The sequence below is a fragment of the Pleurodeles waltl genome, chromosome 7, assembly GCF_031143425.1.
Source record: "Pleurodeles waltl isolate 20211129_DDA chromosome 7, aPleWal1.hap1.20221129, whole genome shotgun sequence".
NCBI lineage: Eukaryota > Metazoa > Chordata > Amphibia > Caudata > Salamandridae > Pleurodeles > Pleurodeles waltl.
In genome coordinates this window covers 981,412,700-981,429,657 of record NC_090446.1, presented here as the reverse complement: position 1 = coordinate 981,429,657, position 16,958 = coordinate 981,412,700, and the positions used below count along the sequence as shown (strand labels likewise).

Here is a 16,958-nt window from a genome sequence, read left to right as displayed (position 1 = left end):
GAGAGTGTTGGCACAGGTGTAGATCCATTGCCAGAAGTTGCGGGCAGCTGTGTCAGTGTGTCGATGGATGGGTTCCGGGAGAGGGTAGTCATTAGTTGGTCTTCGGTGACCTTGTTCTATCTGTGGTGGAGAATCAGTTGTGGGTTTCTTGAAGGAGAAATGGATGCAGCTGTGATCTGTCCAGTGGAGTTCAATGGTGTGGCTGAAGGAGATGTGTTTGCTGGCAGAGAAAATTGGGTCGAGTATCTGTCCTGCGCAGTGGGTCGGTGTTGCGACGAGTTGTTTGAGGCCGAAGTTGGAGAGGTTGTCGAGCAGGGTAGTGGGTGGTGGTGGTGGTGGTGGTGGTGGTGGTGTTGTCCTCCTCAGAGACCTTAACTTTCACCCAGAAGACAGCAGAGGCTGAAATTCTGCGGCCCTTCTAGGAAGCTGTGGCCTAACCCAGCATATTACTAAACCCACCAAACTGCTGGGCACATATTGAACCCCTTGTTTCACTTCAGTCAGCAGCATCACAGCCAACAAGCCAGCAACTGTGAACCAGGCAGACCATGCCATTGTCAGTTCAGCATACCTGTCATGCACCACCACAGATCTACCCAGCTCCTCCATTAGGGGTGTCACCCGACTGATTAAAATGCTGAAAAGTTGAAAAATGTAATGATATTAAAATAATAGAATGATAATAAATTAATTTATATTACCATTTTATGTTTCACTGCTCCCGGCCCAAGCCATGTTTGAGGGCAGGCCACTTCTGCTGACTGACAGCATGGCAGTGGTGCTTACTCCAGGTTAGAGTGCGCATATTGGTTTTACCCTAAAGACATTCTCAGTGTCTCATAGTGCCTATCACTGGATCAAAATGATTGATTGTTTGCCCCACCATTTATGCCTGGCACCAGTCGCCACTGGACCTACCACCAGCGGAACCACTGACTTCAGCTGGAAAAGCATCACAGAAGAGGAGTCCGCTTCTGTCATCTCCAGGCGGATCTGGCTCATGCAAACCAGCGACTTGCCAAAAGCCATCAAGAACCTCAACAGCTAGATCACTTCATACACCAACACCCTGGCTCCTCTCAAGCGCAATTCACTGGCAAGAACAATCCAACGGCGGGTCAGCTGGAACACAGCGGAACTCAGACTGATGAAATGTCACTCAACTTGAACACAAATGAAGAAATAGTCAAGGCACCTCAGATAGGAGATCTTTAAATCAGCCTTAAAAAGTTACCACCAGCAGACATGGAACACTAAGTACATAACTATTGCAAATCGGATCAATGCCAGCACGAACAGCGGCATGGAACTCTCTGATATCATCAAAGATTTCACTATACCTTCTGCTTCCTCCAACAACATCACCTTCTCACAAGACCTTTGCACCAAGGTCCAAGAATTATTCTGTAATGAAATTATATCCATTCACAGCAACTTCCACCCTCAACTGGACCTCGTCACTGTCGCAACTCAACTTTCCATCACAGCCGATGAACAAACCTTGACCTTGCTGCTTGCCATCTCCACTGTTGAAATCGATGATTATCATGAAACACATCCACTCGGGGTCTCCCCCTAACCCTTGCCCCCATCACGCCTTCACCAAAGAACACCTACCAAGCAGCAAATGCGTCACATACCTCCTCAGCAACTCCCAACTCCTCAATGCCATGTAGTCTGAATTCAAGGCCAACCACAGTACAGAAACAGCACTCATTGCCACCACAGACAACATCTACATGATCTTGACAGAGGAGACACAACAGCCCTCTTTCTTGTAGACTGTTCTGCAGCATTTGGCACTGTTTCATGTCCAAGGACCCACTCACTTATGGTCCTTAATTGATAAAACATAAGCTGTCAGCCTGCCACCTTACTCCTCAGAGGCATGCAAACGTACCTGCGGAGTGCCTCAAGATTAATCACTCAGCCCGTTTCTCTTTAATGCATACATAATCCCTCTGGGCAACATCATCCAAGCACACAACACCAACATCCTCTCCTACGCCGACAACACCCAGCTCACACTCTCGTACTCAGAAAGGACCCTCAACACAAGAAACAAGTTCACTGCCTTCATGACCAAAGTCGCTAACTGGATTAAAGCCATCTGTCTCAAACGGAACACTGAAAAGACAGAAGTAATTATCTTCAGCAAAGACACCCCACCATGGGTCTACAACTGGTGGCCTACCAAACTGGCACCCTTACCCAGAACCCATCTCGGGAACCTCAGAATAATCATCAACAGGTAACTGGACTTGACTGCACAAGTCAACGCTGCCACTGCATCCTGCTTCCACACCTTGAACATGCTAAGGAAGATCTTCAAATTGCAACACTAGAAAAACTGTTACTCGCATTCTAGTCACCAGCAAGTTGGACTACTGGCACATCCTCTATCCCGGGATCACCAAGCAACTCACTAGAAGACTACAAACCATCCAGAACTTAGCTGCCAGACTCATCCTGAACCTCCCTCGCAGATCTCATGTCAGACCACACCTCATTATCTCCACTGGCTCCCATTACACATACACACATAATTCAAATTCATCACTCACATCGAAGGCACTAAACAACTCAGGCCCACCTACTTGAACAGTCACCTCTCCTTCCACCAACTTCTTATACCCCTCCGCTCCAGACGACTCCTACTTGCACACATCTCACGTATACATGGAACCACATCAGGAGGACAGACATTCTCTTACATCACTCACGAGTCATGGAAAGGGAGGCCTTTCCACATCAGAGCCACCTCCTTTCTTCTAGAATTCCACAAGAAGCGAAATACCTGGCTTTTCAATTAACCAACGTAATGCTGTTTGCATAGGGCTAAATCTTTCACTCAGAAGATGTACCTTGGATGTTGCCATTGCATTCAGCAGAAAGTGATGGAGAGGAGCCCTCACAATAAATTATGCCTACTCCCAAAATTTATTTAGCAAAATACCAAGGAGTACAAACTTGGGATTCACATCAGTCCAGGCTCCAATAAAAGAGTGAATGACACTGGAGACTGTCACCCATAACAAAATCAGGGCTGGACTGATCAAGACCGTGTGTTGAATTTTAGCTCAGGCAGCTCTACATCCAGTGCAAATAAGTGTGTATTGTAGATTAAAGTTCATAGATGTTATATAGGCTTGACTTGTAGTGTATCAATAGTATCTCAGTTTAAACCTTTGTTGATAGAAACCACTTTACAATGTTTATAACCAAATTCCTGATTTATGTCAGTCTTCCTCCTCACCCTGGCAGTAATAGGTCATTGAGTGTACATTTCTAGCTATGTCCTGTGGATGTTGGTGACCACGGGTTACTCAGCCCTATCTGTAATAAACAAGAAAAGCCATAGGTTGGTTGCACGCTGTTTAAGAACGGAGGTCCAGTGAACCTTTATTTTATGCATCAATAATTCTGTAGACTCTTGTACAGGGAGTGCAGAATTATTAGGCAAATGAGTATTTTGACCACATCATCCTCTTTATGCATGTTGTCTTACTCCAACCTGTATAGGCTCGAAAGCCTACTACCAATTAAGCATATTAGGTGATGTGCATCTCTGTAATGAGAAGGGGTGTGGTCTAATGACATCAACACCCTATATCAGGTGTGCATAATTATTAGGCAACTTCCTTTCCTTTGGCAAAATGGGTCAAAAGAAGGACTTGACAAGCTCAGAAAAGTCAAAAATAGTGAGATATCTTGCAGAGGGATGCAGCACTCTTAAAATTGCAAAGCTTCTGAAGCGTGATCATCGAACAATCAAGCGTTTCATTCAAAATAGTCAACAGGGTCGCAAGAAGCGTGTGGAAAAACCAAGGCGCAAAATAACTGCCCATGAACTGAGAAAAGTCAAGCGTGCAGCTGCCACGATGCCACTTGCCACCAGTTTGGCCATATTTCAGAGCTGCAACATCACTGGAGTGCCCAAAAGCACAAGGTGTGCAATACTCAGAGACATGGCCAAGGTAAGAAAGGCTGAAAGACGACCACCACTGAACAAGACACACAAGCTGAAACGTCAAGACTGATTTTTCTAAGGTTTTATGGACTGATGAAATGAGAGTGAGTCTTGATGGGCCAGATGGATGGGCCCATGGCTGGATTGGTAAAGGGCAGAGAGCTCCAGTCCGACTCAGACGCCAGCAAGGTGGAGGTGGAGTACTGGTTTGGGCTGGTATCATCAAAGATGAGCTTGTGGGGCCTTTTCGGGTTGAGGATGGAGTCAAGCTCAACTCCCAGTCCTACTGCCAGTTCCTGGAAGACACCTTCTTCAAGCAGTGGTACAGGAAGAAGTCTGCATCCTTCAAGAAAAACATGATTTTCATGCAGGGCAATGCTCCATCACACGCGTCCAAGTACTCCACAGCGTGGCTGGCAAGAAAGGGTATAAAAGAAGGAAATCTAATGACATGGCCTCCTTGTTCACCTGATCTGAACCCCATTGAGAACCTGTGGTCCATCATCAAATGTGAGATTTACAAGGAGGGAAAACAGTACACCTCTCTGAACAGTGTCTGGGAGGCTGTGGTTGCTGCTGCACGCAATGTTGATGGTGAACAGATCAAAACACTGACAGAATCCATGGATGGCAGGCTTTTGAGTGTCCTTGCAAAGAAAGGTGGCTATATTGGTCACTGATTTGTTTTTGTTTTGTTTTTGAATGTCAGAAATGTATATTTGTGAATGTTGAGATGTTATATTGGTTTCACTGGTAATAATAAATAATTGAAATGGGTATATATATTTTTTTTGTTAAGTTGCCTAATAATTATGCACAGTAATAGTCACCTGCACACACAGATATCCCCCTAACATAGCTAAAACTAAAAACAAACTAAAAACTACTTCCAAAAATATTCAGCTTTGATATTAATGAGTTTTTTGGGTTCATTGAGAACATGGTTGTTGTTCAATAATAAAATTAATCCTAAAAAATACAACTTGCCTAATAATTCTGCACTCCCTGTATACATATACCTCTACATAACGTATTCAGTTAATTAAGGAGTGTTGGGTTCTTTCTTATTTTCCATTTCTGTTATTCTTTGTCTTTACAGATCCTATTTTATTATACATGTTAGGGAGGATTTGTTTTGAGGTTCTCTACTGAGTAAAGTATCTAAACTCTAGTGTATCTTTAATACAGATTGTGGTTGGTTAAAAGTACTGTACTCCAAGTGTCGTCCTTCAGTTGTGTGTTCCTATAATGTGTATTGTAAATGTTCTGTTTGTTTTTACTTCTAGTGAAGTATCAAAATGATTTATGTGCTTCTTTGCATGCCTTGTGACAGATTAGGTCACTGTGATGTACGGTCTTGTTGAACAGCCAGCTGCCACTGCCAGTAGGAGGACATTCCAAAAATATGATGGCTGGTTGCAGCGACTGCAAAGCATGTTTTATTTTTAGTGAGGGTTGATAAGTGGAATTAGATCCCTTTGAGATCACACAATTACAAAGTACTTATTTATTTTATAAGGAAGATGTGACAGTCATGATATTTACTATATCTCTGCCAAATGCAAATGTGTTTAACCTTTTCAGGACTAAAATGTTTCTTAAAATTGGTCCCAGCAGGATACATGAGGTGGCAGGATGGCTGAAAAAATAGCACTAGAGTGTCCCTTAAAGACAAGTTCATTATGAAATGAGCTCGGAAAGAAAGCACATCTGTTAAACTGTCAGGATTCTGGAATCGGGGTTTAAACATTTGTTAGTTGGCAATTTCCCCAGTCCTCTGACTCTTGCCCCGCTTTTTGTCTGACAGCCTTTTGATGAAGATTACCTGAATCATTTGGAACCTCCTGTCAAGCACATGTCCTTCCACGCCTACATCAGGAAGCTCACTGGAGGGGCTGACAAGTAAGTTATTGGCAACTAGCGCATATAAGGGCCAGAGGGTCCTGACTTTTTAAACAGCTCACCAATATAATTGTCATTCAAAAGCTTTAAAAGTGGTGTATTCAAACTACTGTTTCTGCATAAGGATTCTTTGGAAGCTTTTCTGTTTCGGATTTAGGCATTGCTCACAAGATGACATTTTTAAAGATTATTATTTATGGACAGAATTGTAGCACTGTAACCAAGAATATGTCTGCGCATTACGTCCTGAGGTGCTGGATGAAACAGAGCTGGAGACAAGACGCTTAAGATCAAAGAGCCTAAACCATTTTCTTTTCTCAGATTTACTTTTGCCCTCTGAGGTAAGGGATCACTGGCTTTATCATGATGTCGCTGAATAGTGACACAATTACTGTTTATTTTGCACTGTTCATTTAGTGCCAGATAACAAATTCAGGACTGTATGGACGTATGAAAAGTCTGTACACATAATTATGTGCAACCTAAGATAGCTACTCTAGCAAGTGAGACCTCCCTTGCCCTGATTGTCTGGTGGGAAGAACACATTGAACATAACGTTTGTCAGATTTTCAGCAGTTATTTCACCAAACATGACAATTCACTCATGTCTTTAGAACTCTTGAACATATTTCTGGCAAGACTTGTGTCTCCTGATTTTAGGGGTACCAGACGTGTTTTTATGGGTTTGAGCAGGCATTCACCCAATAGACACAGGTGGACAATAGGGGAGCTTCTTTGGGAGTGACTGCAGTTTTGGTCCCGGGGTCTACCAGCACCTACACAAGCCTTCTAACCCAGACATTTCTGAAAACTAGAGGCCCAAGGGGAACTAGTGTTGTTTGCAAGGATACCTGTGCAATTTCTTACCAAAATGCCTTGCAAGCTTTAAAACTAGGTTTCAAATTCCAATTTTCTTCTTAGTTTCCATGGGGGCTGGCAACAGTATTTTGAAATGAAGTTGACCGTCACCAAAAGAAACCTACCAACCTTGGATAGTTGTGAAAACGAAAATCCCAAGGGAGTCCGAGTTGATGAGATAATGATGAATTCCAGCACATTTTGTTACCCAGGAGGCCTTGTAACTGTCAAACCAAGGTCAAAATCGAATCAGTTTCTTCAGTTTTATGAAATGGAACATCCACAGCTTGAAGCAAATGACAAATGTCCTACCATCCAACTTCCCACACCTTTCTGGCTAAAAACAGTACCCCACATGTGTCAGTGAGCCTGTTACACAGAACACATAGGCCATGTGAAGACTAAATTGACATTACATTGACTTCAGATAGTCACAGTTGCAGCCTGTTCTTGTCTGTTACAATAGGCCCCACTGTAGGATGCTGGCTCTCTATGTAGTGCGCTAAAATGAAGTACACTGTGCAGAGTCCAGTTTATCCCCAGTTGGTATTGCAGAGTGCTTAGCATTTGTTGTACTCACAGAGGCAATAAAAGAATAAATCGGAGACCAATTTAGAAAATGAACATTTCTTTTTATATATGTTCCCAACCCAAGAACTTCGCAATCAGGTAAGCAGATTTACAAGCATAAATACTTTGCATGGTTCAAAAATCAACACAGTGCAATTTTTCAGTTCAGCAATGTTAACTACGAGAGCAAAACAAGAATGCAGTTTTGCAGGTAAATACATGACTTACAAATCCAGTCTTCGGGGTTTTAGGTCAACACCAGGCGAGGTCAAATCAGTACCAAGAGTGCACCCACAGCGGCGGCCGAGTGCAGAGGTCAAATTCAGAGTCTGGTGCCCAATGTTAACTAGTGTACACTGGGTGTAAAACAAGATGTGCTGCTCACGGGTGAGTAAAGCGTGTCAGGTGTCGATCTCCTGGGGTTGAGGTAAGTACAAGGAGGGCCACAAGGCAGTACCAAACTTACACCCTCAGTGGCACAGGAGCGGCCAGATGCAAAGTGGCAACAAAGCGTCGGGTGCCTAGTGTTAACCACTGGGGAAATCACATTTGGAAAAAGGCTGCAAGCTTGGGCCAGGAGGTTAAATGAAGAAAACCAACAGCTGTCCAGGTAAGTTCTGATGCTAGGGGGACGTAGGGATACTGAAGGTCCAGTTACGCAAGGCACAGGGGCTCCGAGTGCAGGGGTGTCTTTTGGCATCGTGAGCAGCTTACCAGCCATGTCCCGGTTAGAAGGAGCCTTCGGGTTGAGGCTGCAGATTTTGAGGCAGAATCTGGCAGAGATCAACCCACATTAGGCTCAGAATCATTGGGGAACCTTCACAGGACCGGTGGGCCACTTGGACTCGGAAGGTGGACTTGGAATGCAGAGATGGGTCCGGAGGCGGTTTTGCAGTTCCTCCGGGCAGAGTTCTTTTCTTTGAAAGTTGGTTTCTTCTTGAACAGGTCTGCTTTTCTCGGGAAGTCTTCATCCTTGTTGAAGGCAGGCAGTCCTCTAGAAGCTTTGGAGGTTGCTGGGCTGCAGGACAGGTCATCTTTTGGCGCAGGATTGTTGACAGCTGCAGACAGGCCGGTAAGACTTGGGCCAAGTCAGTTGGTGTCTGTAGTGTTCTCTGTTGGTGAGACTCTGTAGTGTCCGGCTCTTCTTAGGTCATCAGGAATATGAGTTCTAGGGTTCAGGGGTTCCAACTAAATACTGAATGTAGGGGTGATAAAGGGCGTGCCAGGTGGTAGCCAGTGGGCTACTCGTCTTTAGGGTGGCTACACCCTTTTTATGACCATTTCCGTTAGGAAGTGGGCATAACCCTAGTGCCGTAATTCCATCCACACAAGATGGAGTAATTTAAAAAGTAGTGTCCACTTCAGCTCTTCCACCTTAGGGGTGGGACTGACATGAAGTGGGCACTCCTCCTAATTTAACTAATTTTCCTGCCATTGCTGCCCCTAAAATGGGGTCAGGATAGGGGTATTGGCAATCTCCACCATCTGGGGAGATCTGTTTGCAATACAAAGGCGGCAAGGCCTTTGAAGCTCCACGCCCTGGAATGTCCGTCCTGCCTGGGAGAGGAGGTCACACCTCTGTCCTGAGTAGGCCTTTGTTCTGAGCCCTAAAGAGCAGTGGCTCTCACCCCAGGGGCCAGACCTCTATGGTAGCTGCACTGGTTTTGACCAGTCAGTGTACACGCTAGGAGTTGGTAGGTTTTCAGGTAGCACCTCTGAGGTGCCCTCTGAGTGCATGTATTAATAAATTCATCACTGGATTCTGTGACGGTTTATTCATACAAGATGTTTGATACCAAACATCCCTATTCTCAGTGAAGCCATCATGTTGCTGGGGAACTCATAATGACCAGTGTCCAGCCCATGCACTTAAATGGCTTCCCTGTTCACTTACTATGTCTGAGAATCGGCAAAGACATAGGTGCATATCTGCTCATGCAGGTTTGCCCTCACATGTAATATAACGCACCCTGCCTTTAGGGCTGGAAGGCCTTCTAGGGGGGTGACTTAGATATAGTGCATGCAGTACAAAGGGGACAGGGCACACAGGCAGTATGGCATGTTGTGTTTTCATTTTAGTTTAGCCTGCAGAAGCAGCACTGTGTGCACTTAGCGAGAGGGTCCCTGTGGGTGGCACACTTTGTGGTGCAGCCCTCAGGGGCCTTCCTTTAGTATTCCATGCCCTAGGTACCAGGGGTACAGTTTACTCAGGACTTACAGTGGTAGCTAAAGGTTTGCCAATTAGGAAAAATAACTGTGCATTATTGGAGGAAAGATAGCTGACACTGGGGACTGTTTAGCAGGGACCCAGTGCACTTTCAGTCGAAATAGCACCAGAAACCATGCAAAAAGGTGGGCGATGACCATGTCAAAAAAGATGCTTGCCTACATGACCCCCTCCCAAACAAAAAAAGGATGAAACTAACCCTTCTTGGAGAGTCTTTCCCCACTTATACTAGGGACTGCTCATCTATAGAGGTGCAAGATGGTAGTTTGTTTGCAGTTCGCTGCAAGTTCTGTGTCACATAAGATTAAGGAAGTATAGTTTTTTAACCATACTTTGACCTTTTGTAGGGCATAGGGGATAGGAAAGAGCAGTAAGAACCATGAAATCCACAGCACTATAGACTTATGTGGGTTTCTAGTTTGCAGAAAGTATTGAGTTTGTAGTTTTCATTCGGTGGTGGACAATCCCAGCCATCCTTCATGGAAACGGAGAGCAATCCTGGTGTTTTTAGGCATAATTTGACGTTTTCAGAGTAGAAAAACGTGGAGAGGTCTACAAAAGACACACCATATTAGATTCCTATGGGACTCTAATTTATAATTTATGTCCATCATTGATATTTTTCTCAGGCGTGCCAGCCAACCCCATTCTAAAACACTGCAGCCATTTCCCATGGAAACACTAACAAAATTGTTTATTTAGGCATTATTTGTTCTTGCTGGACATTCATGATAAGTATAAGTGGTAACGTCCATACAAGCCACAACACCATGGACTTCCCTGGGTGGCTTGTTTTCAGAAATGTGTGAAACTGGGAAGTTTCCATGGGTGTCTACTGACCCCACAATCAAATGCTGTAGCTACCCACATCCCAAAAATTAAAATAGTGGCAAGATTCTTTCTTGCCTTTTTACACAGTTGTTGTGGCCTTTTGTGTTCTGGATGACAGGCTTGCCAATACTTCTTGGGAAAAAAAGCTTCCTCAGAATCACCTGCCGCTATGAGTCGTCTGGAATTCGGAGTGGTACAAATGACACTTCCCATAAAATCAGATTCTTGTGTGCACTTCAGAAATGCACAGTTTGCATTTACCGCTAACGTCTATTTATTAGATTTCTCATTTTCAAATGAAGGATGTTCAGTACAAAGCAAAAAAATAAAAGACTTTAAAACCACGACTTGATTGTTGGATTAGGTGTCAAGGGTTTCGGAACAAATAGTATCATATCTGCAACTTGAAAAGTCCCAACAGATGTGATGGTTGTAGGAAAGTACCATCTTGCCTGGCATGTTACCCCCATTTTTCACTGTATATATATGTTGTTTTAGTTGTATGTGTCACTGGGACCCTGTCATCCAGGGCCCCAGTGCTCATAAGTGTGCCTGAATGTGTTACCTGTGTAGTGACTAACTGTCTCACTGAGGCTCTGCTAATCAGAACCTCAGTGGTTATGCTCTCTCATTTCTTTCAAATTGTCACTAACAGGCTAGTGACCAATTTTACCAATTTACATTGGCTTACTGGAACACCCTTATAATTCCCTAGTATATGGTACTGAGGTACCCAGGGTATTGGGGTTCCAGGAGATCCCTATGGGCTGCAGCATTTCTTTTGCCACCCATAGGGAGCTCTGACAATTCTTACACAGGCCTGCCACTGCAGCCTGAGTGAAATAACGTCCACGTTATTTCACAGCCATTTTACACTGCACTTAAGTAACTTATAAGTCACCTATATGTCTAACCTTTACCTGGTAAAGGTTAGGTGCAAAGTTACTTAGTGTGAGGGCACCCTGGCACTAGCCAAGGTGCCCCCACATTGTTCAGGGCCAATTCCCCGGACTTTGTGAGTGCGGGGACACCATTACACGCGTGCACTACATATAGGTCACTACCTATATGTAGCTTCACAATGGTAACTCCGAATATGGCCATGTAACATGTCTATGATCATGGAATTGCCCCCTCTATGCCATCCTGGCATAGTTGGCACAATCCCATGATCCCAGTGGTCTGTAGCACAGACCCCGGTACTGCCAAACTGCCTTTCCTGGGGTTTCACTGCAGCTGCTGCTGCTGCCAACCCCTCAGACAGCCTTCTGCCCTCCTGGGGTCCAGCCAGGCCTGGCCCAGGATGGCAGAACAAAGAACTTCCTCTGAGAGAGGGTGTTACACCCTCTCCCTTTGGAAAATGGTGTGAAGGCAGGGGAGGAGTAGCCTCCCCCAGCCTCTGGAAATGCTTTCATGGGCACTTTTGGTGCCCATTTCTGCATAAGCCAGTCTACACTGGTTCAGGGACCCCTTAGCCCTGCTCTGGCGCGAAACTGGACAAAGGAAAGGGGAGTGACCACTCCCCTGACCTGCACCTCCCCTGGGAGGTGTCCAGAGCTCCTCCAGTGTGCTCCAGACCTCTGCCATCTTGGAAACAGAGGTGCTGCTGGCACACTGGACTGCTCTGAGTGGCCAGTGCCACCAGGTGACGTCAGAGACTCCTTCTGATAGGCTCCTTCAGGTGTTGCTGGCCTATCCTCTCTCCTAGGTAGCCAAACCCTCTTTTCTGGCTATTTAGGGTCTCTGTCTCTGGGGAAACTTTAGATAACGAATGCAAGAGCTCATCCGAGTTCCTCTGCATCTCTCTCTTCACCTTCTGCCAAGGAATCGACTGCTGACCGCGCTGGAAGCCTGCAAAACTGCAACATAGTAGCAAAGACGACTACTGCAACTCTGTAACGCTGATCCTGCCGCCTTCTCGACTGTTTTCCTGGTGGTGCATGCTGTGGGGGTAGTCTGCCTCCTCTCTGCACTAGAAGCTCTGAAGAAATCTCCCGTGGGTCGACGGAATCTTCCCCCTGCAAACCGCAGGCACCAAAAAGCTGCATTACCGGTCCCTTGGGTCTCCTCTCAGCACGACGAGCGAGGTCCCTCGAATCCAGCAACTCTGTCCAAGTGACTCCCACAGTCCAGTGACTCTTCAGTCCAAGTTTAGTGGAGGTAAGTCCTTGCCTCCCCACGCCAGACTGCATTGCTGGGAACCGCGACTTTTGCAGCTACTCCGGCCTCTGTGCACTTCCGGCGGAAATCCTTTGTGCACAGTCCAGCCTGGGTCCACAGCACTCTAACCTGCATTGCACGACCTCCTAAGTTGTTCTCCGGCGACGTGGGACTTCTTTGTGCGACTTTGGGTGAGCACCGTTTCACGCATCCTCGTAGTGCCTGTTTCTGGCACTTCTCCGGGTGCTACCTGCTGCTGAGAGGGCTCCTTGTCTTGCTCGACGTCCCCTCGCTCTCCTGACGCAATTTGCGACATCCTGGTCCCTCCTGGGCCACAGCAGCATCCAAAAACGCTTACCGCACGATTTGCAGCTAGCAAGGCTTGTTGGCGGTCTTTTGGCGGGAAAACACTTCTGCACGACTCTCCACGGCGTGAGGGATCCGTCCTCCAAAGGGGAAGTCTCTAGCCCTTGTCGTTCCTACAGAAACCTAAGCTTCTACAGTCCAGTAGCAGCTTCTTTGCACCCGCAGCTGGCATTTCCTGGGCATCTGCCCATCTCCGACTTGCTTGTGACTTTTGGACTTGGTCCCCTTGTTCCACAGGTACCCTCGACTGGAAATCCATCGTTGTTGCATTGCTGGTTTGTGTCTTTCCTGCAGAATTCCCCTATCACGACTTCTATGTCCTTTGGGGAACTTTAGTGCACTTTGCACTCACTTTTCAGGGTCTTGGGGTGGGCTATTTTTCTAACCCTCACTATTTTCTAATAGTCCCAGCGACCCTCTACAAGGTCACATAGGTTTGGGGTCCATTCGTGGTTTGCATTCCACTTTTGGAGTATATGGTTTGTGTTTCCCCTATCCGTATGTGTCCCCATTGCATCCTATTGTAACTATACATTGTTTGCACTGTTTTCTAAGACTATTACTGCATATTTTGGTATTGTGTATATATATCTTGTGTATATTTCCTATCCTCTCACTGAGGGTACACTCTGAGATACTTTGGCATATTGTCATAAAAATAAAGTACCTTTATTTTTAGTATAACTGTGTATTGTGTTTTCTTATGATATTGTGCATATGACACTAGGTGGTACTGTAGGAGCTTCACTCATCTCCTAGTTCAGCTTAAGCTGCTCTGCTAAGCTACCATTATCTATCAGCCTATGCTGCTAGACACCCTATACACTAATAAGGGATAACTGGGCCTGGTGCAAGGTGCAAGTACCCCTAGGTACTCACTACAAGCCAGTCCAGCCTCCTACAATGGTATAGTATTTTTGTAAATTTGCCCTTTTTTAAATACATTATAGATGAATGCCCCTTGTGTATTGTTTCTCTTTTGCCCACTTATTTTGACTATTTTTAATTTCAGTTAATTTTTTTGGTATAGTTTTCCATCTCTCAGTTCGTAACTGTGTGGATTTGAGATATAAATAGGGATTGGAAGGGACTAGAAACAGTATGAGTCCTACCCTCACCTCCTTACAAAAAAATGAAAAGCAGGCACCCAGCCCACAGGCGTACATTTAATTTAAGATAAATGTATTTGTCATAAGAGCATGCTGGAGACGCCCTTTAAAGGCATATGTACTTCTTAAGGGCAGCAGAAGTGTCTACGAATAAACAGTAAAAAGTAGCATTTACCTGTCATGGTTTCCACACATATACTAACTGAACTTCTAAGAGGGTATGCCAGGGATGAATGGTTCGTAAGGGAGGGACACAGCCATAATATCTTGATGTACAGAAGTCATATGCCAGACACAGTTATGGAATTTCCAATTCCACCCCTAATGCCCATTTACTATTCCAGTTGCCAGGAGCATTCCCAAATGCCCAGGTACAACTACCATTACAAGCATCCTTTGGGCATACATATCAGAAACATCATGGTTAGTAGCACTGCAAACTTCTTACACAACAGATACAACAATGTTGGGGACAAGACTTAAGGTTAGCTCATTGTATAGGGCTGTCTGACTTCAGTTTACGTACAAAACAATATTTATTTTGCTTTCAACCTAATACTTCTGCTTTTATCAGCCTGGGGGTTAACATCAGACCCAGGGGAAACACTGGGATGTAAACAGTGACTGCATGGTGCAAAGGTAGCAGGTAGACCCAATTGAGGATAGAATATACATTCTAAAGTATTCACTGTATATGTTGTAACCAGCCCCTTACAAAGATAGAGGTGTAGAATAAAACCACATGCTGTGAAGTGAGCAATGTCATAGTCCTCACTGTGGATTCTATTATTGATTATGGTATAAAGTGTCACATTGTTATTTTTTGAAAACTTCAACCAAATGCATTTCTCCTTCCTGGCATTCTTTCTTGCTTCTGTGCTACAGAGGTTTGCTCATCTCTGATCCTGCTGTTTTTCTGTTTTTCTTACTGAACTGTACTGAAGATCTAATTCATAGGTGTTTATGTAAAATACACCAAAGCTGTCCTTGAAGGGAGGGGAAGGTTGGTTATTGAAGCTGTACTCTTATTTATAAGCATCACCTCCCAACACTTTATCAGACATTATGAGGGTTTTTCCAGCCATCTACCTCAATGCATATATGACCTTTCTTACCATAGGTAGGAGTACAGAGTATAGCAAATTATATTTGGTTTTGCAGTCGAGTTAGTACAGCTGTGTAAAGGTGTTTGTCGGCTGGCCACTCTGAGAACAGCACAGAAGGCGGATTGATTAATGAATCAAGCAGCTACCGCTTATGACTTCTCACAATGCAAATGGCAAGATATTGTGAGACGTTGCTCAGAGCCACAGGCTCAGAGACACTTTTTAACCCTCACAGACCAAATTTCCACTTCATTTTTGTTTTTTAGATAAAACACTGCAATTTGAGGAAAGCAATAGCCAAAATGTTTCCAGACATTTTGTCTTCTGCATGGGAACTTCATTGAAGAAACAGGAGGATGTCAGGAGGAGGAGTACAGTCACAGGGATATGTTGTGAAGCGCCTGGTGAAAAAGCCTCGTCCACAAAAGCCGTTAAGCCTTTACATAGTTATTGCACAGAAGGATATCCAAAAACAGGTTCCTAGAAACCAAATGCTGTTATTCCATGTTGCTTTTGAGGACGTCAGTACCAAAATACTGTATGTTTGTTTCTTGCCAACTTTCAAGGGCTAGGTTAATGTTGATGGCCCATTTGACATAAAAAAGATGAGGCATTTGATGTCATGACTCCCTCTGACGTTTAAGCATTCAACGCCGCAATATACTTGATGTCAGAACATTAGCTCGTAACCTCTGTCTCCAAGTACTGTTGGGGGTATTTTCCTTTAAGAAAGATGATTGTGGGTTTCATCAGCCTAAGATCCAATGTCAGAACTTTTAACAGTCTGCACTAAGCGATATTCCCTACATTGCTTTCCCTCTTTAAAAGCCTCAGTTTTCAAAGAAGGATCCTTGCGAAAAAAACGTATTGCTTAAACTCAAATGCACAGACGAGCAGGCACTTCAAGAAGAAGAAGAACCAGTTTAACTACTAGAAAACCTGAAGAGACTAAGATGACATCTTTTTCTGGAAGAAGTGTACATATAGAAAAGAGCACACTATAAGACATCATTGTCCTTGAATAAGGTCACTTACCCCTCTTCAAGAATGCACACCAGATCAAGCTACAGAATCTGACAAAGGCACCTCAACTGATAAGTGACATACTCTTTACCTCTTTATACCAATCCTTTTTTAGTGTATTGCCAGTGCATGACAAAACTGCCTTCCTAGATACCCTCTGGAGAGACCAAGCTGAACATCGCCACAGCTTCCCTCCCATCTACAACATCTGTGAAACGTTATAGTACAGAGCAGAATGACCAATTGTTATTGGTCTAACTGAGACTCGGGAAGCTATTCTGGACTCATTTGTTTAAAGAAATGCAGATCTCAAGAGGAAGAGATTATTTTCTTAAGTGACAGATTCAGATTGTGGCAGCTGCAAGAAAGCCGTACTTCACCATCCCCGTTCCCTTATTTATTTCTTCACTAGCCGCATCATCTTTTGCAAGTATAGATGATAGCAAAAGAGAGCAGATGTCTAGTATGTATCAGTTTCAAAGCCTCATAAATGGAAATCTTACACTGCCCATAACACACTATGGGCCAGATGTAGGTAGCATTTTGCATGGTGCAAACTGCGGAAATCGCAGATTGCGCCATGCAAAATGCGCATCGCAATGCTCAGTCCCATTTTGCGAGTCGGTACCGACTCGCAAAATGGGAATGCGACTCGCAAATAAGAAGGGTGCTAAATTGCTTTGTGACTGCGAACGCAAATAAGAAGGGTGCTAAATTGCTTTGTGACTGCGAACTGCAATTTGCAGTTACCACCAGTGTCACACTGGTGGTAACCCATTTGCAAAAGGGAAGGGGTTCCCTTTGTGAATGTTGACAGAAATGTTTTTTCAGAGCAG

General features: G+C 44.6%; 1 protein-coding gene across 1 annotated transcript in view; it reads left to right on the top strand.

Annotated features, from left to right (window-relative positions):
* The window catches only part of NPLOC4 (NPL4 homolog, ubiquitin recognition factor), a 340,333-nt gene that overhangs the window by 58,087 nt on the left and 265,288 nt on the right, over positions 1–16,958 (top strand). The window contains exon 6 of the mRNA XM_069199778.1: positions 5,778–5,872. Within this exon, the coding sequence (XP_069055879.1) occupies positions 5,778–5,872 (95 nt within the window). The remainder of the gene's footprint in view (positions 1–5,777; positions 5,873–16,958) is intronic.